This window comes from Macrobrachium rosenbergii, chromosome 32 (genome assembly GCF_040412425.1).
Source record: "Macrobrachium rosenbergii isolate ZJJX-2024 chromosome 32, ASM4041242v1, whole genome shotgun sequence".
Taxonomy (NCBI): domain Eukaryota; kingdom Metazoa; phylum Arthropoda; class Malacostraca; order Decapoda; family Palaemonidae; genus Macrobrachium; species Macrobrachium rosenbergii.
This window is the reverse complement of record NC_089772.1, coordinates 9,224,915-9,251,614: the sequence shown is the minus strand read 5'-3', so window position 1 is coordinate 9,251,614 and position 26,700 is coordinate 9,224,915. Positions and strand designations below refer to the sequence as shown.

Genomic DNA, 26,700 nt, shown 5'->3' with positions numbered 1-26,700 from the left:
TATTGTGGTAATGAAAAATTCTAGTTTTAAGAAAAGTTAAATGAAACATCATGAATCCAAACTGTCCTTGTCACATTTATTACATCAAGGTTAACAGTTTCATGGTAATGTTTGAGACATGTTTAACAATGCTTGCATATAAACTATCCAGTGTGTGGAGATCTAATTCCCATGGCAGGATACCTGGTAGAAAATCTGTTATACAGGAGCTATATGGACCTTTAAAAAAATCCTTGGTTGAAACCACCATTAAAATGTACAATGTGTAGCATACATTAATACTTTGGAAGATGATTATATAAATACTAAGCCACAATACAGGCAACTTGTCACTAAACAATCAAGTTAGGCTCCTCGAATATAAATTGTCAATCAAGTGGATAACAACTCCTTTATTACCTGGACTTAATGGGTTCATGTTTATTTCTTTGCCACTCCTGAAAGACATATTATAAAAGAACCCCCTACTGGCAATATACAGTTACACTTTAAAATATCTTTATATAAATTAAATAAAAATAGTTTATATAAATTAAATAAAAATAGTTTATATAAATTAAATAAAAATAGGCAAGCAATGGAATGTTTGAAGCAAACAATATATTAATTTCACTGCCCCACCATCTCTTATAATTATTAAAAATTTTAAAAAAAATTTCCAAGATTTTCTAACAGAATCCAGTTTTCTATCTTCACAGATGTGGCCAATTTTGGCACACCTCAGAAAAGGCTTACGACTCCTCCTGTAATATGTTAAGATACAATATGGAGAGCAAAGCAAAATTATTACATAGAGACAAGAAAATAGCTAAGGAGACAAATAGTATGAATTATACAATTAATGATTTTCACTTTAGAGCAGTACATAAGCAAGAATACAAGGAAGAATAAAACAAAACATATATTGAGGACCAGATAGTGGTTAAAAAGGCCTTCCTTGAAATCTTTTTTCACAGCACTGTACATTCACTCCACCTGTCATAATCGTCAATTTACAGACAGTATAGGATACAACTGTCAAAAGCAGACAAAATAAAATGTTTGCTCTAAGTGAAATATTTTATGTTCTCCCTTTTACCTATATCTGTATTAACTACAAAAAAGCAAAATGAGAAATGCACGCAAGTGCTGTTGTATAATGACTAGCTGTGGTCAAGAAAAACAGGTACCCTAGCGTATCACTCACTGATGATGGAATAAACCTTCAACAACTCCTTAATTTGGTCTCCTAGATAATCCAGCGAATGAAGTTCAGGCAGTGTTGGTGATTTTCGGTTCCTGGTCCCAGCACGCTCTCCTGACACAACCTTTTCAATAACACCTCCGACATCTTCATGGCAAAATTCACGAGAAACCTAGAGCAAAACAAGTTCAAATTTAGTCGTAAATACAATATAAAAAAAAGAACACTTACAATTTCATTTTCAATATTTACTTGACACTGACCACACACACAAGTGGGAAAAGATGCAGAGAAAGATGATTTCCAATATTTACTTACAAGCCATCACTGATCAAGCCCAGTAAAGTAAGTCAAGGATTTGGCTAATTGATCTCTTTCAACTTTAACATCATCAAATTGCCTTACCAAGTGAAGTGCGTGAGGAAAGTTTCCGTGTTCTCTTTCAATGGACAGATGCTGATTAAAGTTGTTATGTGGCTGTAAATAATGAGGGCAGTCCTGAATCTGACAGGCATTTCTTAGAAGCTGCAAGTTGTCATTGTACCTGGAGAAGTTATTCAGAGGATTTAGATAGTTTAATATGGTATAACACACTTGTAGAAATGAGAGCAATACCTTGGCATACTTAAAACGTCTTTTTTTATCAAGAAATCCCTAAAAACTAAATATTTTAAAATACATACCTGTAGACTTTATCAAATGTCTCCTTAGTGACTTGAATTCCTCTAGCCTGAGCTGCTTCCACTATCTCCTGCCTTGTTAGAGGCATTACTAACGGACGATGCGCATTCAGATACACCTCACGCCAATGTTTTATGGCTAAATCCCTTGCCTGAAATTGTAAATCGTCTTCAGTTTACAAATATATTCCTCAAGATGACAAACTTTATAGACCAACAACAAAACTAACTATTTACCTCTTTAAAAATAGCTCTTCTCAGTACAAAGGCATTCTCTTGAAGTATTTTAGTTTCAATGCATTTCAAAGCATCATTAACCTCAGGCATCTCCCTCTCAAGTCGCTTTCTTGAACTACGAAACTGCAGGCTTTCACTGACATACACTTGAACCTGCAAAGTATGGTAATGACGTACAGTGCTGTACTTAAGCTTAGTGACAATATTTAAGGGTACAGTATACATACTCACCAAATATTTACAAAAATAAACAGCAACAAAAACCTTGATGAACATTTTGTAAAATAAAAAGAGAGATCTGAACCAAACCCACTAAATTTTGAAATGACAGAACAGGCACTAGGGGCTGGGGGGCTGTAGTCTTTGAATCTGTCCAGGAATTCGTAGCTAAGGCTCAAAATCCCTTGGTTCATGATGACAGGTTCGAGTCTTTCCTGGTCCCCTCACTTGGATATTTTGTTGGTAATGACCCAGATGAATTATTTTTGTGTCCTGTCAGGGTACTGAATAGTAATCTAAAAAGAACTTTACATCTTAAACCTGAGTGTCGAAGACTTTTTGTTAGCACATGCAGAACAAGAAAGAAGTGTTCAAGAACACCATCTCCTTTTTGCTACGTGAGGTGATTAGACAAGCATACAGTACCTCCTCTCACACAGAGGCACATACAGTACATGCCAAAGCGCATGATGTTAGGGGCCTTGGCCCCCCGTTGCTTTCAGAAAGAACTTGTCGGTCCGGTCCATAGTATACTGAAGGCTGGTACTTGGCTTCGCCAAACCACCTTCATCCAGTGCCCCTAGTGGGACAGTTTGTATTTTATTTAAGATGTTGGTTATGAAAGCGAGTGTGAATGGGATGACTGGTCTTCTTCCTTTCTCTTTCTTTTTCTCCTCGGCCGGCAGCCAGCAGAGAGAAATGAGCCATCATTTGCTGGAACTGGTTAGATACAGGTGAGTAGGCATCCATTCTATCTGGCATATTCCTACACAATACAAATTCCTTAGTAGAAGCAAGTCCCTTCATCTCTCTTACAAGGGGAGAGATGAACTGAACAAGTTTTCTATGGTGATGTCCTATTTTCTTTACCTCTATAATTCGTCACGCCTGGCGTGCCGGGTCACGTAAATCCAATCATTTAAACTATGTATACAATTGTTTACCTGTCTTCGATTTGTGTACCATGTATTCTTTTGCAGGCATCAAGATTGTATTCAACTTCAATTCTGTCTACCTGCATATTGTAAAGTGTACTCGTTCGCTGTATTTATTGTTAATTATTATCGACCTCAGGTAACCCTTGCTCCCATTGTATTCCACGGCGCGGCGTCAGTCTGCTGCTAAATAAACTGCCTGGATCATGAATAAAGTAGCAGTGCTCTTACTGCTTTTTTTTTTTTTTTTTTTTTTTTTTTTTTTTTTTTTTGCACCTCTTAAAAGCTCGTAGCAACCCCTTCTCTCCATGACGATATGCTATTGGCTGGCAGGACTGACAGTAGCCAATAACAACTTGTAACAACCCCCTCCTCCCCTTCCCGCCCTCCTTGACAGCATGCTATTGGCAGGAAGGGTGGGATTTTAACCAATCACAAAGCTTGTACCTCACGGGCTTTGCATACACTATAAAGAGGGTGCGTAGTATTTTCTCTCTCTCTCTCTCTCTCTCTCTCTCTCTCTCTCTCCGACGTGAGAGAGAGAGACAAGACTGCGTAAGATTTTTCTAACAAATTTGTGGGAGATGACGACTAGCCGCGTTTGTATGATGTATAAATGACTTACCTAATATTAAGTGCTAATTTTCAAATATTAATAAGATTAAATAATAATAATACAGTATACTGAAATTATAACATTTATGTATTTACAAAGTAGACTTAGGGCAGAAGATCAGTTTCTCCCTTCCTTCTTTCATCTCTCTCTCTCTCTCGCCAAAAGGTAGAATGAGAAATGGATAGATATATTATAAAAAGATACTAATTTCAGCCCTTCACTCTCTCAGGAAAAGATACTGCTAATTTGAGTCTCTTTACCTATGCACAGTGTGAGTGTGTGTGTGTGTATATTCATGGTGCTTTAAAAATGCTTAGTAAAAGTAGTAGTAGCCTACATCTTTGGAAGACAAAGAAAAAAAAAAACAGTTTTTTGTCGTCAGTCGCAGTAATGAGAAATGGATTAACATTCCTCGAGAGATTATTATAAACCCTCTCTCTCTCTCTCTCTCTCTTGCCCGTGCCAGCTCAAGAATGGCTGAATGTAAGTTGTAGTGGTAATTCATTCTCTCTCTCTCTCTCTCTCTCTCTCTCTCTCTCTCTCTCTCTCTCTCTCTCTCTCTCTCTCTCTCTCTCTCTCTGTGTGTTGGAAAAGGGTACTAATGTTTAAGATGACTTTGAAAAGATATTACTAATATAACTTCAAAGATTAATACAGTGGTAATAGGATAATAATTCAAGCTATATTTGATGGAGGATGATACTTAAAGTAAAAATGGGAGAGCAATGAAGTTCTGTGAAATTCCAAGTCTATTTCTGGTAGATGAGTGGTGAGGCAGTCTCTCTCTCTCTCTCTCTCTCTCTCTCTCTCTCTCTCTCTCTCTCTCTCTCTCTCTCTCTCTCTCTCTCTCTCTCTCTCTGGCTTCAAAACAGTAGAATGGTAAAATTTTGGAATGTTTTTTATGAAAGACTCAATAAAAATGCAGGTTATGTCATTTTCAAGATACCCAAAGGATACTCAAAGGATTAAAAGTAAGTTTTCTTAAGATTTTCTACATTTTTCTGGTTTACGACAATTTTCGGCTTACGACGCGTCGTCAGAACGGAACCCCCGTTGTAAACCGGAGACTGCCTGTATGTATGTATAATATATATATATATATATATATATATATATATATATATATATATATATATATATATATATATATATATATATATATATATATATATATATATATATATATATATATATATATATATATATATATAAATAGGCATGAAGACCAGCTTGCAAATAGTTCAACATAAGAACAGCTGTTTGGAACATAACTCGTTCATATGTAGGGTATGTCTGGAGAGAGAGAGAGAGAGAGAGAGAGAGAGAGAGAGAGAGAGAGAGAGAGAGAGAGAGAGAGAGAGAGAGAGAGAGAGAGAGAGATATAAATATATAATTCTCTCTCTATACAGACACTTTACAAACAGTACTGTACTGTGTTTTACATAGTACTTTATTTAAATGAATGATACAGAATTGGTTTAAGGAAGCTTGCATTGTTTTACTTTCCTCTTCATCGTATATGAGATGATAAGACTGCATAGCATCATTGATGGTTGTTGCTAATTTTGAGAATCTCTCAGCATTTGGGTCCTGATTCTCAAGAATGAAAGGTTTTCCTACAAGGGAAAACCCCTAGGGCATCCATTTTGCTTCAAACTCCTTTAAAGGAAGAGGTTCCTCTTCATGTTCTTCTGTTCTTTTCATTTCTTCCAGTTCCATTAAATCTTCATTTGTTAACTTCTCTTCTCTGAATGAGAATCAAACAGCTTTTCGAAGTCCTCTTCGCCAAGTCATGCTGTAGCTTTTCACTTATGTCAACAAGACTTGTTAATGATTCCCTTTTCCTCCTCTTCCTGACTGAATCCTCTGATGTCATTGGCAAGCTGTGGGCATAAGGCCTGACAAGCGCCATTCATGTTGATCCCACTTACTTCATACGATGCAGCATCAATATTCTTGATGCAATTATGAATGTTGTATCCCTTCCAAAAGTCATGTAAGGTCACACCAGGGTCATTCACTTCCTTCAAAGCTTGTCTATAAATGTGACAAGTGTAATATTTCTTGAAACTGACTATTACTCCTTGATCCATTGGTTAAAGGAGTGAAGTTTTGTTAAGGGGTAAATACGCAATTTTCACATCCGGATGGAAATCATCTAAGTGTGGTGGGTGGCCAGGGGCATTATCCAAGATTAAGACAATCTTGAAAGGAATCCCATTCTCGTGGTAGTAAAGCTTGACTCTGGGAACAGGAGATGGAAAAACCAGTCTCCAATTATAGCGAGAGTCACCCAGGCTTTGTTATTGGATATCCAGATTACAGTTAGAGAACTCTGAGATGTTTTTGAGTGACTGTGGATTTGCAGCACGGTACACTAATAGCGGTTTTACCTTGAAGTTTCCCGATGTGTTGCCACACAGGCAGTAAGGTTATCATATCCTTTGCCACCTTGTATCCTGGGATCATCTCTTCAAGGTTGATGTATGTTTTATCTGGCATTTTTTTCCAGAAGTCCTGTCTCATCAATAATAAAAACTTACTGAGGGGTTTAACCTTCCTTATCAATGATTTCCTTGAGCACCTTAGGAAACTTTTCAGCTGATGCTTTGTCAGCACTCACTGCCTCACCACTAACAGACACGTGATGCAGGTTGGCACATTTTTTGAAGTGCTGGAACCATCCATAACTCACAGCAAATGTTTCATCTGCAGCGCTTTCGCTAGTCTTAGCCTTCAAGTCACCAAAAAGGCTTTTAGCCTTTTCCTGAATCAGCATGAGGCTACGCTTTACAGATCTTGTCTCTGGAGTTCCATCCAGATACTCAGAAGTTTTTCCATTTCTTCTACCAGCCTCCCCCTAGTCGTGCTTTTAACTGTTGAAATCATAGACACAGCACTTTTTACGTCCCATAATTTGCTCTTTGTTCGTGAAGATTGTGCCAACAGTTGAACGATTCATATTATACTGGCATGCTACCTCCACTATTATTTCACCATCTAATTTCTTTATAGTCACCACCTTAGTTTCCATTGAGATAGCTTGCTGCTTTTTACCATTGCCACTGTCTTTACTGGCCTTATGCTTGAAATTAGCCATGACAGAAAAAGGATGGGCTCGATATTTCAAGATAAAACTACATGAATAGCTCAGAGGGCAACATTACCACAGGTGAAAAATAAGAGACGTCTCTTATTTTTCACCTGTGGTAATGTGTGATAAATGAATCACGTATGAAAGTGATAATATATCTACAGATATACAGATATATATAATTATATCTATATCTATATTCCTCTGAGAGGAACTATCCCTAAATTCTGAGCCATACTTGGCTGGGAAGTGGTCCTTTACAGATAGCAAGTATTTTCCTCGAAGGTACTTATGTTTCATCTTGCATCTCTGGGCACCGACACGTAAGGAAGTTCCCACAGAGGCTCCAGAGGAAGTGTGCTTTGGTACACGCAGATGATTGATTTGTAGAGGTTTTCACCAAGACTTATAGCTTGAGTCAGTGTTGGCCTTCAGTTACATCACCAGCTGCTTGTTCTTTCAGAGTAACGGTACATTCTCCCTGAACATCTTGTAATTTTAATACAGTATCCAGGATTTTCTTCCTCAAGATGACAAGAGCAGCATCCTTTGGCTGGGAGCACCAGAAATTTAGTCAGAGGAAGGTATTCTTCATGATTAGAGACTAAGGAAGAAAGTATGAGGACTGACTAGGAGAGAAGCATAAGGAAGTAGGACAAGAAAAGGAATAGGAGGTTGAGAAAAAGAAGAGAATGGGGGGGGGTGGACTCAGGATGATGTCCTATCTATTCCAAACTTCTTCGATGGTGCAGGGTGAGCTTTCTCAGTATGAAATTCTGTAGAAGGCCTTTCCTTCTTCCTTGAATGAGTCATGGTTTCTCACGAACACTTTGCAGATAACGCAAGTAAGCCTTAGTACGAGAACTGTACAATACAGCTGAAGACATAACCACTAACAAAGGGGGGGGGGAGCCTTAGTACATATGTGACAGTTATGCAAGGAAAACAAGTTTACTTACAAGGGCACTTACAGAGCTTCCAGCTTGCAAAGGAAAAATATATGCAGTACTTAAGGACTTGGAAATGATCATGCACAAACCACCATCACAGGATAAATACTTAGATCCATTCAGAAATACGAATGAGGCAAAAGAATATGCAAAATCAAGAATTTTTAAAAGTTGAAGTAGCGAACTGTTCTTTGCCAAACCAGCATGCTGGTAATGACTTCGGTAGCACCACTGCCACCAAAGGTACTGGCCAGAGGGATACTAGCCATGTGGAGCTCTTAACCTTTGACCTTTTGTGAGCGTTCAGTGTAATAAATTCAAGTTTCAAGAATGCAAACATGTACAATAATGTAGCTTACAGAGAAAGAACTGCAACATTCTTCAATCGCATTTTCAGGAATATCCATTTCCAGAGCCCAAGCCTGAAGAGATGACCAAAGGATATTGCCACAGCTACTCACATTCCTTAGACCTTTAACCTGTAAACGACACGGTAATTTACTGTAAATATTCTTATCAGTAAAATAACCAACGTTAGAAGTACAGCTACAAACAAAATATTTTATATAAAGTTTTATGTATTCATATTTATTTGGCAACAAAAAATTTAAACTGTGCAGCATCACTTTGTCAATTACTTTTATCTGTTCCTAATTTCCACCTACTACTAATCTCACCTTTTTCATGTTGACTTTGATTGATACATGATCAAGGAGATTGTTAACTACTGTTACCACTTCCTTGGCAACAAATTTCTTGACGCATGGAATTAGTTCATCTAATGTGAAGAATCTTTCGAGGATATTTCCTTGCGTTTCCTGGAATTTTTCTACTATGACCTGGAAATAAAAAATATAAAATTAAAAATAGTGTAATGAAAAAAAAAACATAAGTGATACTTAGCACACAGCAAACTAACCTATACTTACAACGCTGAATAATCAACTCTCAGCCTTTGACGTCAATGAATATCACTATGGTGATGATGATCATGATGACGTAATGCTAAACAAAATACTCTTGTAAAAAATTACTTTACTAACGTAATATCAACACTTCAGGAATGAAGTCATCCTGTTGCTTAGTAAGAAGGGATGGCATATAGCTGTAATTAGTTACTTCCCCAAAAAATAAGGGGAATGCAAAAGATTGCTAATATTAACAAAATGTGCTTCTTCTATCCCAAGTGGTCATAAAATCATTATTTATTATTATTCAGTAGACGAAACCTATTCATATGGAACACCCCCACAGGGGCCACTGACTTGAAATTCAAGCTTCCAAAGAATATGGTGTTCATTAGGAAGAAGTACGAGGAAGTACTGTAAAGGGAAATACAGAAAGAAGAGATCCTACTTATTAAAAAAGAAAAAAAAAATTGATAGATAAAAATGTATTAAAATGGAAGAAAAACTATATCAGGGTAGTAATTCATTGCGTCTTTGCCTGAACTTTACGAAGTTCCAACTGCACGACATCCTCTGGGAGGCTGTTCCACAGTCCAGTGGTGTAAGGAACAAAGGACCTCTGGAACTGAGAAGTTCGACAGCGAGATGCAGTTACTGCATACTGGTGCTGCTGTTCAGCGAATATTGTTGCTCTCGGCAGATAAAATGGATCAAGGATCAATTGTGAGTGTGAAAGATCTCTGTTGAAATACAACTTATGAAAAACAGACAAACAAGAGACCATCCATCGATGGCCCAAGTCATAACCGCTACTATTAGGAAACAGAAACCTACCACCATGAACCATTCTATCTAAAAGAGATAAATCTCTGGCAGAAGCAGACATCCACACCAGAGAACAGTATTCCAGTCAAGGAAGTACAAATGACCTAAAACAGGTTGCATTAATTTTATCAGTTATAAACATATGAAGCCTTGCAAACAATACCTAACTTTTGTGCAGCATTTGCTGAAAGTTTAATTAAATGTTTCTCAAAAGTTAGATAAGAGTCAAAAGTTACACCTAGAATGGTTACAGCTTCAGACTCAATCAGCAAAGTTCCATCCACCTGAAGGGGAGGATGGGGTGGGAAATCTGTACGAGACCTGCTAATCAATAGTGTTTACGTTTTACTGGAGTTCAGCCTCATACCCCACCAACTACACCATTCCCTGATCTGGTCCATGTCCCTACTGAGGCTGAGGGCAGCCTCATTTCTCAAAAGTGGAGACTTTACTACATCCACAAGTGTTACATCATCAGCATACTGAACAATCTTGTTTTCCAAGCCAACAACCAAATCACCTGTATACACTAAAAATAACAGTGGACCAAGAACACTACCCTGTGGAACTCTCAACAAAATACTGTACGTCTTGGTTCGCTGAAGATCCCATCCACAGCAACTTGCTGCTGCCTACCTGTAAGGAAACCTTGAAGAAGCCTAAAACATATCCACCCACTCCAAGATTCTGAGGTTTATAAATGAGAGCTTTGTAATTCACTAAATCAAAAGCAGTGCTAAAATATATTTGAATTGCTCTGGACTCAAAACCCTCATCAAGGTTTGCTCTGGACTCAAAACCCTTATCAAGGTTCTCTTGTAAATGGTGGAAGATGAACTCATTAAGTAGCCAAGTCATTATGGGCACCTTATCAGAGAAGCTTCCAAAAGGTGTTCAGGTAGGAAGGCAGTGACCCGTGTTATGAGAATAATTTATGCCAACAGAAGCTAATCTGAGTATTATTCACTCTCAGATTTATATTATGAAAAAACAAAACATGAGGCTGTACTACTGTATTAAAATGAAGTGAGTAGCATACAATAACTTCATACATTTTGTATAACCTAGGCTTACACAAGCCCAATTTGCATACTTTCTTTTCTATAAGTGACCAGTAAAGCACTAGGAAAGCAAGAACTAGTACTGCAATAGGCAAACCAAGTCTGGAATTCCAGAGCCTAATATCGGCTAGCGTTGAGGTTTAAATGCTGAGTTATGTATGAGAATCAGCTACAAGTGGCAGCAATTTTAATGAAGTCCCATGATCCAGCTTAGAATATGTCTGTCAAAGAGCACCTATGTGGGTAGCAGGTTGGCAGAAAATACTTTACGATGTTGTATCTAACTTAAGCTTCTGAAGGCTGGAAGTCAGTACGTATTTTAACAAGAGTGATTTTAAAAGCAGGGTCAGTGGTGTTGTTTATCAAAGGGTTTTACATGCTAATTTTACAAGCTGACCTAAAATGTCTATGATGATGATGACAATGAAGATGATGATGAATAGGAAACTATGCATCGGAATATTTAATCAAAACTCCCATACACACACAAACACACACACTTAGGTTGCTTTCCTGCAGAAGGAGATTTGTATCTTATAACGTATAGGAAAATTATAGGAAAACATTAACATACAGTTTACACATATTTCTCATTAGAAAAGTTTTTTTAATATGCAATCTCAGCTAATCAAATGAATGAATCTTACCTTGCCATGCTTTTGCAGCCATTCTGCCTTTTCCTCCTTATCAGAAAGTTGTGGACAGAAAAAATCAGTAAAAGGCGTGGCTTCTTTCTTGTTAATACCATAACTTGAAAGACAACGACCAAGGAACTCCAGTAGTAGAAGCTTGTAGAGGCTGATGAGCTGCTGCTGAGAAAACACATCTTTGCTGAGGTAGGCAAAGAAAGCAGGTTTCACCAGGGATTCACATTTCAGGATTTTATCATCATACAGCTCGGTACTTTCTGTCATAAGAGCTTGTTTAGGCTGACTGACCATAACTCTCACGTACTGCTTTATTGAAGGCCTGTCCATGTACAACTTTGCTGTGGCCACGATGTTTTCAAGTCTGTTGCGTGCAAATTCGGGACGACTATTGATGGGAAATTCTGTCACAGTTTTAATCCATGCACAGCCCAAAGCAGCTATGTGGGCACTGTAATCCACTATATGAGGATTTTTAAAGATACAGAAGGTTGCCATCATAGCATAAATATTTGACAGGACAATAGGTTTCAGAATCTGTGCTGCTTCCACTGTCAAAATTGGAATGATAGCGTTAAACTTTGACTGTTCATTGTCTTGCTGGAGGGTAACTTCCTTGTTCTCCTTCCCTAAATTTCCATCATCCACAGCTGCAGATTCTTCTAATACCAACTGACTCAGGAGTGCAAAAGGAGTAACAAGAATGTGTTTGATGACCATTGTCCATGGATTTATTTGAGAGCTATCACGGACTGGGGCGTACACTGGAATACCAGTCATTGTAAAACTCTTCATGAAATCAAATTTACTCTCTTCCATCACTAGATGAAAATCTGGGTCTTGGAGATCACCCACAGTGGAGGTTATTGTTATACAACAGCAATCTTCTGGTAGAGGAGTAGGCAGTTTCATAATATCCATCTTTATTTCTTCAAATACCTCTCTGAATGACTTCATATCTTGTTCGTAGTCATCAAGACTATAGCCTTTAAGCTTAAGATTTCTTAAGTCATACTTCCTGTTTGTCACTGTACTCTTCAAAATAATATCTGCCAGCTCCAACTCATTTCTAAACTTTTGCTCTAAGCTGATCAGTGACTTGCTTTGATTCATAAGAGTCCTGAACTCTAGTTCTATTGCCTTAATATTCTTCCTACCTATTCGTGATTTAATGTCCATCTGATCTGTTATATCATCCTTCAATACATTCCAAAAATATTTGAAACAGGATTCCATTAAATCAAACGTTTCAAGTGGAACATGTTCTTTTTTCCGGTGCTGCTGAATAATAAGGGAATTCCACTGACGAAAAACATCGTCTAACAACAAGCGAACGTTTGCTGGAATGGGTTTTAGAGTAAGTCGTACTGGTGGTTCATCATTTACAGTTAGGAATACGGGTGGCAACCCTTCAGGAGCTGCCTCAAAATAAAGCCACTCGCCGAGATGAATGACTGAGGTCTTCTCGAGTCCTGGAAGTACAGAGCCCTCCAAGTCTACTTTTAGTTTAACCAATGAACAATCAAGTTCTGCTCCAATTGCTGCTAACTGGCCCTCAATATCTACACCCTGTTTATCCCAGTCATCCACTTTGGCCCAGAAGAGGTAAGGAATGTTAGCATTTCCATTGTGCATTCGAGATCGTATATCAATACTATGTTGGACAGGAAACATAGAGCCAAGACCTAAAATATATACACACACAGTTTTTCCAGGATGTGAGTTCATTTGTTCAATTTCTGTTTCTGGATACGGTTCTCCATGGTCATGGTCACCATCAGCTATGATGAATACTCGTACCACACTTTCACTGCAGTTTTCCACCTTCTGCCTTACAGTTCTCAGAGCTCCAGTTAAATCATTTGTTCCATCAGAAGTAAAATCAGCTTCTGTTAATTCAGTTCCTACTCTCTTTAACTTGATTTCATCTCCAAAGGCATAAATTTCTGTGCGACCTGAGGAAACAAATAACTTTAAGGCATTCTAAATATGCATGTTTTTGGAAAATGCACCATACAAGCTTTTTCGTCCAAAGCTTTGAGGGTAAGCATGTTCATATTCAAACATATTTGGAAATATACTTGTGAAAAAGGAATTCCTAGATAGAAATTGAATTTGAATAGCTCTTATAATGGCAACAGGCGAGGAGGAAAACTGAAACAAAGTTGCGATCATGGTCTTTCACGTTGAACACACCTCGGGGTCAAGTGAGGAAAAAATTAAGTTAGAATGCAAAGAAACTTCCGTGGTGACATAAAATAAAAGGAAAACAAACAATCTACTAAAAAGCTGATTGTTTGAGAATGTAATTCACAGCTAGGTCATCCAGCCTGTAGAATGTAGGCTACAAGCTGGATGAACTAATAAATAACATTTTTAAAACGATTAATTTTTAGCATATTTTCTGCATGTTTTCATTTAATCTACATTATCACCAAGTTTTTTTTATTTTCTATCTTAGTTTTCTATCTATTTTCTTCCTAACCCATGTGCCTAATCATTTGAAACCATGCATATCCCAGTGATCCGTGAGAATCTTAAATGATTAAATTTGATAAAGGAAAAGAATTGGATCCAACAACCACAACTATGAAATCACAGAATGGTGATACAGGCAGCTGAAGTGTGTAAATGCTACTGCATGCTTGCCAAATGTAACAAGCTGTGACATTAAGAGAGCATTATTTTCACGATGTCTGAGATCTTTAACATGTTATAACGTACTACTATTTGTGCAAATGACCAGAAAAGTAATAAAATTTAAAAAGTAATAACTTTCTCTATACAAAATGTTTCTTAAATGTTATATAATTCAAGAAACAAGCAAAACACACTAGATTTGCAATAATCATTAAATTATTCTTTTTGTTTTATCTTCCCTTTTTTGTCTACATACACCACCATGCGTAAATTGCCTTCTTTGTTTCCTAGTTACATTTGATTAATGAAATGTCAAGATATTACCCTATACAGTATAAAGGTTGTAAGTTAAAGACTGAATACAAAATAAGTTTACAGTATAAGCCTTGTGGATATGAAAAAATAATCAATGTACGGGTAATATAATGAGAATTCTTTGAATGGACAGCAGGAAAGGCAGGGGTTACTCTCAATAATAAAGATGTGATGGTCTTAAAATGATCCTTACAATATTGCTGATTGTATAAATTGCGCTTCATGAAAGAGACAAGAAATCTAGACTGGTGTATGTCTACTAATTCTCAAACACTGTCGTATGTTATTGTCACTGTCCTTATATTATTACCATTGTTCTTATGTTAACAGAGCTCTGAAGAACCTTATGTTATTATCATTGTCCTTATGTTAACAGAACTCTGAAGAGCTAAGATTTTTGCCCTAAGCCAGTGCCCTGGTCTTTGGAACCTAGCCATGTTGATAAGTGCGAAGTGGATTCAGACTCCATTTTCCGACATCATATGAATTCGTGCCTTGTTCATAATAAACATTACTAATTGCTTCATTTTACTAAGAATTCATCAGTAATAGATGAAACTCTGAGTTCTTTCAGCAGACAACAGAAGACTGCACGGAAAAGGGGAAATACTATCCAAACTATTGTCATAAAATGTATTAAGATGGATATATACATGTCGATGGGTACAACAATTCTGAAAATGAAAAGAAACGCGAGTACATTGTGCTTACCATTTAAGAGGATTCAACGACATTTGGGGGAATGGTAATGATCTAGCTTTGCACTGGAAAACAGGGCATGTCTTCTCAGGGCAAAGTTTATCCATAGGTTGCATTTTGGACTGAGAAGAAAGTCAAAGCCTTTCCTCCTGAAACCAACAATCTCAGAAATGAAGTCCTCGTATCTGTTGATGAGACTACCGTGACAGCAATAAATTATGGCCACCGTAACTGAATCCATAGCTTGTGATTCTACAGCCGAAAATGAATAACCTTGTTGGAGTCTCTCCAAGATACGGTTGATGTCAGTCTGCAGACAGACTAATCAATCTGAAGAAGAGTAGTTTCTGCATACAGTACTGTACTCTGGCATGTAAAACTTCTTGTGGCATGTCATGTACTGGTGGAGAAGGTAGCTTGCTCCTTCTGCTGGACTGATCCAAAACACCATGTGCAAGAAGCACCATGGCAGTTGGAAAGATTGTCTTGTCTTGTCTCCAAAGTGCACCTAGATACATTCTGTTGATGAGGTGGGTTTGATGAAAGAGCAGTGTTTACTTCAAGATCATTAAGCTAAAGAATAATCTGAGTGATATCTTGAAAAAACTTCAAACCTAGCCTGAAGGGGTTCTGAATGAGGAACCCCAGTTTCTGATCGATTTCCAAAAGCATCATGCGTGTTCACATCAGGAGGCTTGGACAAACCAGAAACACCCGTAAGTTACATGATCATGTGCACATGGCTTGCCACTATACCCAGTGGTATCAATGTGAGTTAACTCCCTGTCTACATGCTCATAATCCAGGGATATTGCACATGTACCTTGGCAGAGGTATGGACAGTGGAAGAATCTGTGTGTCTTGGAATGAGCGGGGAGATTCTGATCAATGAGCATTTCAGACAACCCAGTGTCAACCTTACCTACTGCAGACATCCCACCTGCAGGTGAGCGAATGGCACCATCACCCCTCAAAGGACGAAGGTGCTCACTTGAAGTACAACAGAACTTCTTGTTAAGAGGCTTCTGACACTTCCTGGGGGTATCTTCACAGGCAATACAATTGAAGGGTAGCAGCAGGAACACCAGTGAAAGACAGGTCACTCACAATACTGAGGAATGGAAACATCTGCAAGTGCTCCAATGAAGGAGATAACCTGCATACTCTTCATAAGGCATCAGGGATGCAGGACCCCTGTAAAACATCAAGACTTGTGTCACTAATAACAAGGACATAAAGCAGCCATACACTCATTCACATCCTTCTCTCACAAAACTGGAGAAAAAGTGCTCACTTATGACAGGTTAGTTGAAGACACCCACTCACCCAACTGAACACCTGGTCATCAAGATTCACCTATGATTTCCAGCTTGCACTGAAGAATAATCTTCAATAAAGTCAATGCCTTGTATTCTTGCAGGAGAAAATGATTTTCAGATAATTCAACTTTGAAAAGAGTTTTACTACCTGAAGTGAATTTTTCACAATCAGCTACTCTTGTCTTCTTGTTGGGCTGATTCTAGATGAAATGCCCAAAGGTCACTACCATGGAGGTGTTCATTTTCTAACCTTAAATAGTCGATGATATCTCGTGAACAAATACTCACACCAGTAGCAGATGATATATTATGTGCAACATTAAAATAGGCGTGGGAGCCATCACTAAGCAAGGACAGATGCTTAGTGTCAATGAGGCTTTCTCATACTCTGCTGTTTTCAGTTTGTGAAAACTTCATATCGTAGCATGTTACGGGCACTGTAATCCTCTGTCAGGAGGAGGACAAACCAATGTCAAAAAAACTCCTTCACACAGGGTTGTCACAAAGGATTTGTCTTTCTTCCAGAAAACACCATCAAAATAATTAGAGAAGCCCAAAAGTAAGCTAACCCATTTGATAGGACTTAAAGTATTACGAGAATAAAATGATCCTGAATCTAATTAAAATGTTAAAATGGCTGGCAATCTGGAAAGAATGTTGAAAACCCTGCCAAAGAAACAGCCTGCCCTGGAATTTGTCAGTTGAAATCTCTGGAAAGTTTGACCCTGGAAGCAATACTGTGACAGGCATATTGACACCTCTAAGGTCCAAATACTGTACTAACAGATGGTTGAGAAGACCATCACAGAATTCCTGACTGGAATTCCATATGAACTCCAGTGGAGTAAAACTCACAGGTACATAACGAAGTAATAGTTACAGGGGACTGGACACCATGAAGGAAAGAAGGAAGGAATAGGGGCAGGGAGTGAAAAAGTTAAAAAGTAGGTAAAGCTTCGGCTGAAGGGTTACTGCAAAGATCCGTTTGTAATGCATATATGTCACCACATGAGGCAAAATCTTGACACTACCCACCTAAAAGGCTTAAACAATATAATGGCTTTGGTTTTTAAATGCAGAGGTGAAATTCAACAGGTTAGACCCATTCCTCTAATTTAAAAACAGCAAGGTTAATCATTCTTTGAGAATGGCAAGGATTAAGCAATGTGTAATAACTTACAAAGCATCGGCTGGAAAGATCATTTTTAACATCAGTGGGTATTATTTATTGCTAGTTAAAACACCTGTCAATACAATTTGCTGAGATTCAAATTCTCACCAAAGGAAATATGCACACCAGAGTGAGCCTTGTGTGGATCAATTTTGTAGGGTTCTAAATTGGGTTGTGGATATAAACTGATTTTGCTAATGGGGCTAGTAGTAATATCCCCGTCAGGAGCAGAGCCACTAATAGTATGAGAATTACTGAAATTCAAGGTAAATTTCTCTTCAAAATATTTGTTGATTATTCTGTTTAATAATTATTGCTTGTGCTAGTTATTTCATGTTTAGGTTAGCTGCCTCGCTGGACGTAAATCTTTTTTATAGATAATTCTAATTTTTCTCCTTTATATTACTATGCCCAATCTGTCTTGGAGTACATCTTAAATTCTGATCTGTGTACGTATATAGAACGGATATTCTTTTCAGCTTGCACGGTGGCCTTGACGTTTAACATTAAATATGTACAGTGAACCCCCCGTATTCGCGGAGGATGCGTCCCACACCCCCCCGAGAATGGGTCAAATCCGCGAATGCTTAAAACCCCTCTAAAAACACTTAGAACTGCCCATTTTGATAGCTTAAACACAGAAAAACCCTGTAAACATGCTTATACCTGAATATTTTAATAGTTTTATCACAAAAAGTGCATTTATTCATGAAAATGATATGAAAATACGGTAATTAGTGAATATTTCTCAGTGAAAAATACCGCGAATCGGCGAATTTTCCGCGAATGATGGCTAGATATGTTCCACAGAGAAACCGCCAATGTGTGAGTCCGCGAACGTTGACAACGCGAATACGGGGGGTTCACTGTATCAGTGATTTCCTTACCTGTCAACTTATCCTTAATGCTTTCTTGCCAGCCAGTGACAATGTGAGGCCAGAAAGAATACATAGAGCCTGAAATATCTGCCATCAAGATATTGTAGACATCTGAGGTAGCCTTCGCAGCTTCTGAGCCATAATGTGCCGGTAGTGAGCTGGGTACTTTCAGTAAACTATGACGGGTGCCATTGGACTCCCAAAGTTCATATAACTGGAAATCAGCTTCCATTTCCTGTGTAATGAAAACAATATTTTAGTCATTCGAAACAGGTGAATTTTCCGCGAACAAATTGGAGAAATGTTACACAGAAAAATCCACAAATAGGTGAAACTTTGAATCCTTAGCTGCAAATAGTTGGGTTCGACTGTACTGTACTTCATTACAAGTTTAGCTGACTCTTAAATACAATTATCACATACCATGACAGCAAACAAGAGGATACTTTCTCACTGCTATCTATTCTCTAATCACTGTAAAAATAATTAAAAGCCACATTTCATACTTAGGCAAGACAACCAAGCAGGCTGTAGCAAGTTCTACCACACTACAGAACTGGTGCCTACGTACGTGCTGCCATTTTTTCTTTTTTTGCTTTACATGATTTACTTTACCATATTTCATAACAAGTTTAGTTGATTCTAAGCACAATTATCATACATAACACTAAAAAATAGAATATTTTATCACTGTTGATATTTAATCTCAGCTGTTTAATCTCTCTCTCTCTCTCTCTCTCTCTCTCTCTCTCTCTTGTATCCTATTTTTGGTTTGAAAGAATAAAAAATATAGTAAAAATATAAAAAAGAATACTGAGCATAATATATAAATAAAAAGTAAAGGTGTGTGTGTATAACTGTACATAGACTCTGGTGTAAACAAACCAATATACCTTGGTCATTGTTTTTCTATCTGTGTGTGTGTGTGTGTGTGTGTGTGTGTGTGTCTGTATATACCCTTAATTAAATATGAATTACTATAGCATAAACATAAAAACATGAAACTAAACAAGCCCTACCAAGTCAGGTCTACCTAGCCCTCTTCACCCATCCATCACTTCACCCCCACCCCTCCCAGCCAGAGAAGCTGCTCCCCAGCTCCACCCACCTTCCAAAATAACACCTCTGAGCCTTCCTCTACTCAGCCTTAGTGGCCCTCCTCTCTGGTGGCGCCAAGCCATCAAACTGCACCCCCATGCTGTACCTGGAGCAAGTCACTTTGCTTCTAGCGAAGAGCAAATTCCATTTATAAGAATTAACGGTCTTTCCTAGCTGGTATTTTGATATTTTCACTGTCTAATATATTTATTTATTCACTTCACATATTCAATTTTAGGTATATTTGTATATACAGTATACTGTATATATATCTCAAAAATCAACTGCTTCTAAAAAAAAATATACAGTACTGGATGGAGTACCTAGGCTAAAAAAAAAAAATTTAAAAAAATTGTCAATTGCTAGTTCTACCTAATCACTGGGTATCTTAAAAGATATGGATAATACACAAATATCACGGAATACAGAAAAACCACGAACATCTTAGTTTTAACATAGGTTGAAAAAGAACGATGCGCTTACTGTGCGCCCCCTCTTTCTCTCTTGCACAGTATCTTTAACAGTGTATTTACCGTCAATCATTTCAAATAGTAGAGAATTGTGCGTATGAGCGACATGTAATGTAGTGTAAATTGGCCTATATTTTTTTGCCTGTGTGTGTGTGTAAATAAACGTATTCACGACTTTAAGGTTAACTATGCTCTTGCCTCTCTCTCTCTCACGATAAACTATTTGCTTTATAAAGAATAAGGGAGTACAGTAAACTATAAGAAAGAGGCAAATACATGTTAAACGACAGTTTATCATGGTGGTACATAATTATATACAGACACTGACCATGCAGACTGGCTAAATGCGAATCGTCATTCGACCAGGCTTACCAAACTTATTGGCTTATTTTAATAATTCATTACAAGTTCGGTACAATTGCAAGGTAACTCGGCACGGACTGTCACGTTGTTATGGAATGGCTCCGGGTTATTTTTCGGAAGACTCCAGCCACCTCCCACGCTATAATTTATATTTTTCTTGGGTAAAACACGCCATAAAAAATTTCATCTCGATACATGACCTTCGCAAATGCTTAATAAGTGAAAAATAATTAATCAAATTACAACTTACAAGGTAAGACAATACCGGGACCCCCACCCCCTCCATATCTAATACGGCAAAATTGTAACCAGTAAACATCCCTTGGTTACGTTAGGCTGGTATTTTTAGGTTCTTTTTCTAAGTATTAGCTCCGCACCTGTTTTTACCTTGGAAAGTGGTTTTTCTACACTTTCAGGGCTTCCGATACTGGCGGTGCATTTGTTTGTTGTCGGCCAAATGGAATGTCCCTTTGCTGTGTTTAGTACTGGCCCGAGGGGGGGTACCCATACGTTAGCAAGTTATTGCACTTGCTGGAAGGGATATGAACCGTTCCAAACAAGACGTATATACCCGTGATCGTCTCGTGGAGATCGCGTATGGAAACCCCTTGTTGGGTGGACTGCAGGGTTAACTACAGGTTAATTACATTCATGCGACAAAAATTGAGGATAAAGTCCCTAATTAGCAACCAAAAAACTGTAGAAAAAGTCAAGTCAGAAGGAAATCGCCGCCGCGTAGCTACTACTTAGATCCACCAGTTCTTTTAGTGCCCTATCATATCCTAGACGTTTTTGTATGAAAAACCCAAAATGGTTTTTCGTGCAAAGCCTTCCGAAAAATTGCCCGGTTCCCCCGCATGTGGAAGCCATTAGGGAGCCACATGTCCAATGACAGCTTAGTTACAGCCGGCCGACAAAATATTACTTCAAATTCTTGTAAAGCAAGTAAAATAACATAGGAAAACGTCAACTGCCATAGTCTCGCTCACCGCGGACAGCCGGCTTAGAATTACCATGAAACCTATTATACTAACCTAACGTATACCCACCTAACCTGACCTAACATAGCAGGCCATGTTACTTGGTCTGGGGGCATCTGCCCCAGGGTGAACCCTGCCGCGGTGAAGCAGTGGAATACCAAGGAAACTCGACTTTTTACCAAAACCTCCCCTATAACAGCGCGCACGCGCGACAGCATCCAGGATGGCCAGGTATAAAAACATATCAGTTCTGATGTTAATTAAAGGTTAATTACAGTCGATAAGCAAAAAATAAAGGTAAACTGTTAATAAGCACCCAAAATACTACAGGAAAAGTCAATTTCCAAGGTAATACCTGATGTGCGGCAACCCCACAGTTCTTATAATAACAGCCACCAAAGGGTATCAGCAACACCACTAACAACAAGGACTGACAAACAACTGAAAGGAAAGACTGATATTTGCCAATGTTAGAGACCGCACATTTTGCCCACTTTTAATTAAGCATTACAGCAGTCGCAGGCAGTTTTGCCAAACATTTTTCAAAACATCTGAACCTTTTCTTTAAAATCTGTAGAAATCTGTTGATATCTTGACATAAATCTCCAGCATCCCCTTTTTATTCATAAAACAGTTTCTCCGTACATTTGCTCACAACTAGCATAAAATTCTGACAAATTAATTAAAGAACCTTCGGACGTTGTAAAGAACAGCAACCCCAGAGTACCTTTATCTTAACATGCTAATATTTGGGGTGGCTGATGTTAACAAGCTCATTCTGATACTGGCGGTGCATCTGTTTGTTGTCGGCCAAATGGAATGTCCCTTCGCCGTGTTCAGTACTGGGGGGTTGGCTGATGTTAACAAGTTCATTCTGAGGATAGCCAATCTTTACATGGGTACTCTGGGGTTGCGGATCTTTACAACGTCCGAACCTTCATTCAATACTACTTTTATGCTCTAAACACAACCAAAAAAAATAATATAGAGTAGTTCCCCAAGTCACTACAAAAAAAATGGAGTGTACAATTTGTTTTAGTCTACGAAACATATCGAAAAAAAGGTTACCGGAAGACCAGCTACTACAAAATAGGAGAATTTAAGAAATTACAGTACTCACAGTAATATGTACAACTCAAATCAGTGTTTCTCACAAGATAAAATTATAATTCATACATTTCTTGGCTGTCATACTACCTCAAGACTTTCTTAAGAAAGCGTTACGCTTTATTCAACCAAACATCTCCGAATTTCTTAGCGCAAGGTAAAAATTACACAAACTGATAAGTTCGCTTAAAAAAAAATACTTTATAAGCATCAATTTAACAATGTCCCAGTAGGTACATTACAAAATGCCTATACTGCACACACTAGTTAGAACTTTTATCACAAAAGATAATCACAAATATTTTACTTGAAAAGCTGAGGGCTTAAAAGTACTTTTTTTTTCTTAAATTGCCGTTCACAATGACGAGTCTGTCAAGTAACGAAATCCGCTAAGTTGAGGTGCCAGTGAACTCTAATGCCCTCTTTCTGCTGTTCATATATGATATTCAATAGCATATATACACAGTAATAACTGCGTAATCATTGCTATTTATTTCTAAATATATATAACTTTGCTTTACATGAAATGCAATGCATTTAGTTTCTTTTCTTTAAGAATGAATTTTCAACTTATTTTATTACAGTTCTTAATTAAATATAAATAACATGTTCGTGGGATGCAAAGAGTTAACCACTTTCTTCTTATCAGTTGCATACCCGATCGCAGAAGCTCGGAGAGGCAAATGATATATGACCTTACCACATTATTCCGGAATGATTCGATATCATATTTTAAGAGAGGGAAAACAATGCCACAAAATTTCTTATAAAAGTTCCTAGCGAACGTAACTTGAATATAAATAAAGAAAAAGGCAATTCGAGTCTGTAGATGATAACGAGATTTAAGTGTGCTATTTTTCTATTTATCACACAAGGTATCAACATACAGCTACGCACAAGTGCGCGTGGACAAAACGCGTCCGAACTACTACAACGTCCAAGGCACACTGCCACCTGAGTGGCGTGGATCAACAATTGATTACTTCGATAAACTAGACAACCGCTTCAAACCGCCCTTATCTGAGAGTGATACAATGCTTCCATTCCAAAGTAATGCTAATCATAAACCCCGGTACCCCGAAGGAGGCTAGTGCCGTCAATGCACCTCATGCAGTACACTGTAGGCATATTACTTAAGGTGTTCTTTGCAGCGTACCTTCGGTCCCTGGCTGCAACCGCTTTCGTTCCTTATACTGTACCTCCTTTCATTATTCTTTCTTCCATCTTACTTTCCACCCTCTCCTAACAATTGATTCTTAGTGCAACTGCGAGGTTTTCCTCCTGATACCTTTCAAACCTTCTTCTTTCTTCTTCTTTTTCTTTTTAACGTGCTTTTATTCCCATTTTTGTATGGGGTAAGCACGATGCCTTCTTTGAAGGACTTTTTGATTTGGCTTTGGGGTAGACCTGTGGTCTCGATCGGCTGCCCTGCCTGACATCGAGACCCCGGTACGTATGTTTCATGTATCATACCAGACCCAACGCCCTTTCTTCCCAGCAGCGAGACGTATTGTTATGTTTTAGAAGGTGTTTGTTATGTTTTTAGAAGGTGTTGTAGTGGCTTTGTTTTGTGTGTGTATTTAGTCTGTAACATCCATTTGCTTTATACTGTCAATTTCCGTTTCAGCGCTGAATGACCTCATAGGTCCTAGTGCTTGGCCTTTGGCCTAAATTCTATATTCAATTCAATTAATTTCAATAAAACCCAGTAGTTTCTGTAATATTTAAAATTAGTGCAAAATATGTGGATGCCAAGAGGCTACAAATTCAGTAACTAAAAGAAACCGTTCCATATGATATGTAAAGACTACAAAATTCACGCAACATCTGAATGGTGCAGAGTTCTATAGGGTGGGGGCAGGTGAAAAGTAATATCTTAAAGTTTAATGATTGGCACAGTATCGATGTAAAAGACGTTCAACACAATGAAAGTATAAGGACAGTAACTCAAGAACTGCTTTAGAGAGGGCACGAAAAGATCCCATGTATCACGTGTAGAACGGTACCGATAGCACCGTGCTGCGTCACACATATATCCAAGGGATATGAAAAGCGAGCTGCTTTATCTGAAACACTCTCGATAGTACTGTAGGTGGCATAGTCTCTTCTGTGAGGTTACTATCGACCAATATGAAACAACAGATCGCCTTGGATTATGTAGATTAATGGGTATACGAAAGGACTGGACTTAAAATTATGCAACTTATGGGAAAACGGCTAAAAGAAATCACACATAGTTGGAACAAAAAAGTATGGGAAAGACCTACAACATCTATAAACATTGGAACAAAAAAGTATGGGAAAGACCTACAACATCTATAAACATTCAATCCTTAAAAAAAAATGTAAAAGAAACCTGGTGTGACAACACCAAAAAGACAATGTTGATTAACGCAGTTAGACTAAATACGTTAGAAAAGAGTAAAAGGAGTAACAACCTAAAAATTTACATGGAAGAAGTAAATGAAATTTTAGAGCGTCTCACTTTTTCTGTCCAACATAACATAGTATCACGAGCAGATTTTAGTTTCGTGCAGCAGCCATACGTATTAATAGTTATTATTTTGCTTCTCAAAGCTTTGTCCGCAAAGGACACCGAAAATATGGAAGATTTTATCAAAGGCTTATCGTACCGCACAGAAACGAAACAAAACACGCATAAAACAGTATACACAGGTCACACGAACGGGCCGTTTTAACGGCAATCCCTGAATCTGCTACAACAGCTGTCCTTGAGTTTCAAAACATGATGCAATCTTAGATATATATATATATATATATATATATATATATATATATATATATATATATATATATATATATATATATATATATATATATATATATAATGGTTATCCCAACAAAAATAACTTGGTATATTTAAAATATCAATATGCAGCTTTACATCAAGATTTCACTCGTAAGCCAGGTACCGGCAAAATCAGATACGAACGCGCTACCGAAGGATTAGTAGAGTAAATCCAGTGTAATTTCCTTTTTATAATTTATATTGCACGAGTTTATGCATAAAAGTGCACGTCACGGACATTTTATTGCTCTTATTTGATAATGAAAAAAGCTCATTCTGAAACCTCCTATTTTGTAATGCGAGTTCCTATACGATGAAGAACGGAAATTAGAACCAAACTTACCTGACATTCAAGAATCGACACAAGACTCAAAAAACGTATCTCGTCAGCTTTCTAGTGTTAATATCAAGGTTGGAAAAGTTGGGCGACCACCGTCCTACGAAGCTGAATGTTTGGAACTGAAAACTCCACGAATACGTGGCTGGCTCTGTTGTCCCGGTGCTTGGCGACGGTATTTAAGCACAGCGTTACCTAGCGGAGTTGCCAGCTATAAGCGTAAGAATTATTTTGACACTGCTGATAAATTCATGCACCTAACAAAACCTTTATCGTCTTTTGGCTGATTGGTGATCAGATATATATTATGGTAAAATTACTTTTTTTTTTTTTTTGCGGGAAACGAAATGAAAGCACGTTAGCGTGAGGGAGCCCAAAGGTTTGATTGATTTCACAACGTCTTGCCTAAGATGATGAAAGTAAATGCCACGAACAGTTATTAAAATCAAAATTGGAGTTAATTCATGTAGGAGTCATTAACTTATAGTGTGTGATAAAAATGATGATTAAGTCTGATATGGAAATTGATGATCTCTTTCCCGATGGTTAGACCCAACACAAACACACACACACACACACACACATATATATATATATATATATATATATATATATATATATATATATATATATATATATATATATATATATATATATATATATATATATATATATATATATATATATATATATATATATATATATATATATATATATATATATATATATATATATATATATATATATATATATATATATATATATATTGTTACGTGGGTCATTCAAGCGGATGAGGTTAATTATTAATTACCATGATTTATACAGCCTTGCTTTACCTAAGACCCACGCAATCCCATCAGTTCAGGCTAAAAGTTACCCAAAAAGATAGATAATTAACTTAATTAGATTTGGTCGCCAGTTGAAACTAGGTTACTGAATATTTGATTTATTCTGAAACAAAATAATTAAATAAACCACACTGATCAACCATCTAGTCCAACAAAGAAAATTCATGAAAGTAAGGAAATCTACGTGAGCCAACAATAGCTCCAGCTTCATCCCCCTTCGGACACAAAATATTTCCCCTGCGTTATAGTATGACGCAACAGCTGAGTTGCTCTAGTGATGCTCTTATAATCGGTTCTCTAGTATATTATGG

At 37.5% G+C, this 26,700-nt stretch overlaps 1 protein-coding gene across 6 annotated transcripts; it reads right to left on the bottom strand.

The window, feature by feature from the left end:
* Window positions 1-55: 55 nt before the first annotated feature.
* Window positions 56-25,694, bottom strand: LOC136855643 (uncharacterized). Of its 6 annotated transcripts, none has more exons than XM_067132831.1 (9): window positions 25,548-25,694; window positions 18,387-18,612; window positions 11,356-13,310; window positions 8,592-8,753; window positions 8,274-8,393; window positions 2,101-2,253; window positions 1,867-2,015; window positions 1,589-1,727; window positions 56-1,355 (listed from the first exon to the last, which is right to left on the bottom strand). In XM_067132831.1, the coding sequence occupies exons 2-9, from the start codon at window positions 18,607-18,609 to the stop codon at window positions 1,179-1,181; spliced, it is 3,078 nt and encodes a 1,025-aa protein (XP_066988932.1). In that variant the 5' UTR covers window positions 18,610-18,612; window positions 25,548-25,694; the 3' UTR covers window positions 56-1,178. The 6 variants fall into 6 exon arrangements, with proteins under 6 accessions (XP_066988932.1, XP_066988936.1, XP_066988933.1 ...); XM_067132835.1 differs by lacking the exon at window positions 25,548-25,694 and adding an exon at window positions 23,096-23,352; XM_067132832.1 differs by lacking the exon at window positions 25,548-25,694 and adding an exon at window positions 23,283-23,338.
* Between the last annotated feature and the right edge of the window lie 1,006 nt (window positions 25,695-26,700).

Bases quoted from the DNA above. Each gene is read 5' to 3' on its own strand.
- LOC136855643 (XM_067132831.1), bottom strand. From the start codon at position 18,609: ATGGAAGCTGATTTCCAGTTATATGAACTTTGGGAGTCCAATGGCACC. The intron at 8,394-8,591 runs GTGAGATTAGTA...TGTCGTTTACAG, and splicing joins TCAAAGTCAACATGAAAAAG to GTTAAAGGTCTAAGGAATGT. The intron at 1,728-1,866 runs GTATGTATTTTA...TAACTTCTCCAG, and splicing joins ACATTTGATAAAGTCTACAG to GTACAATGACAACTTGCAGC.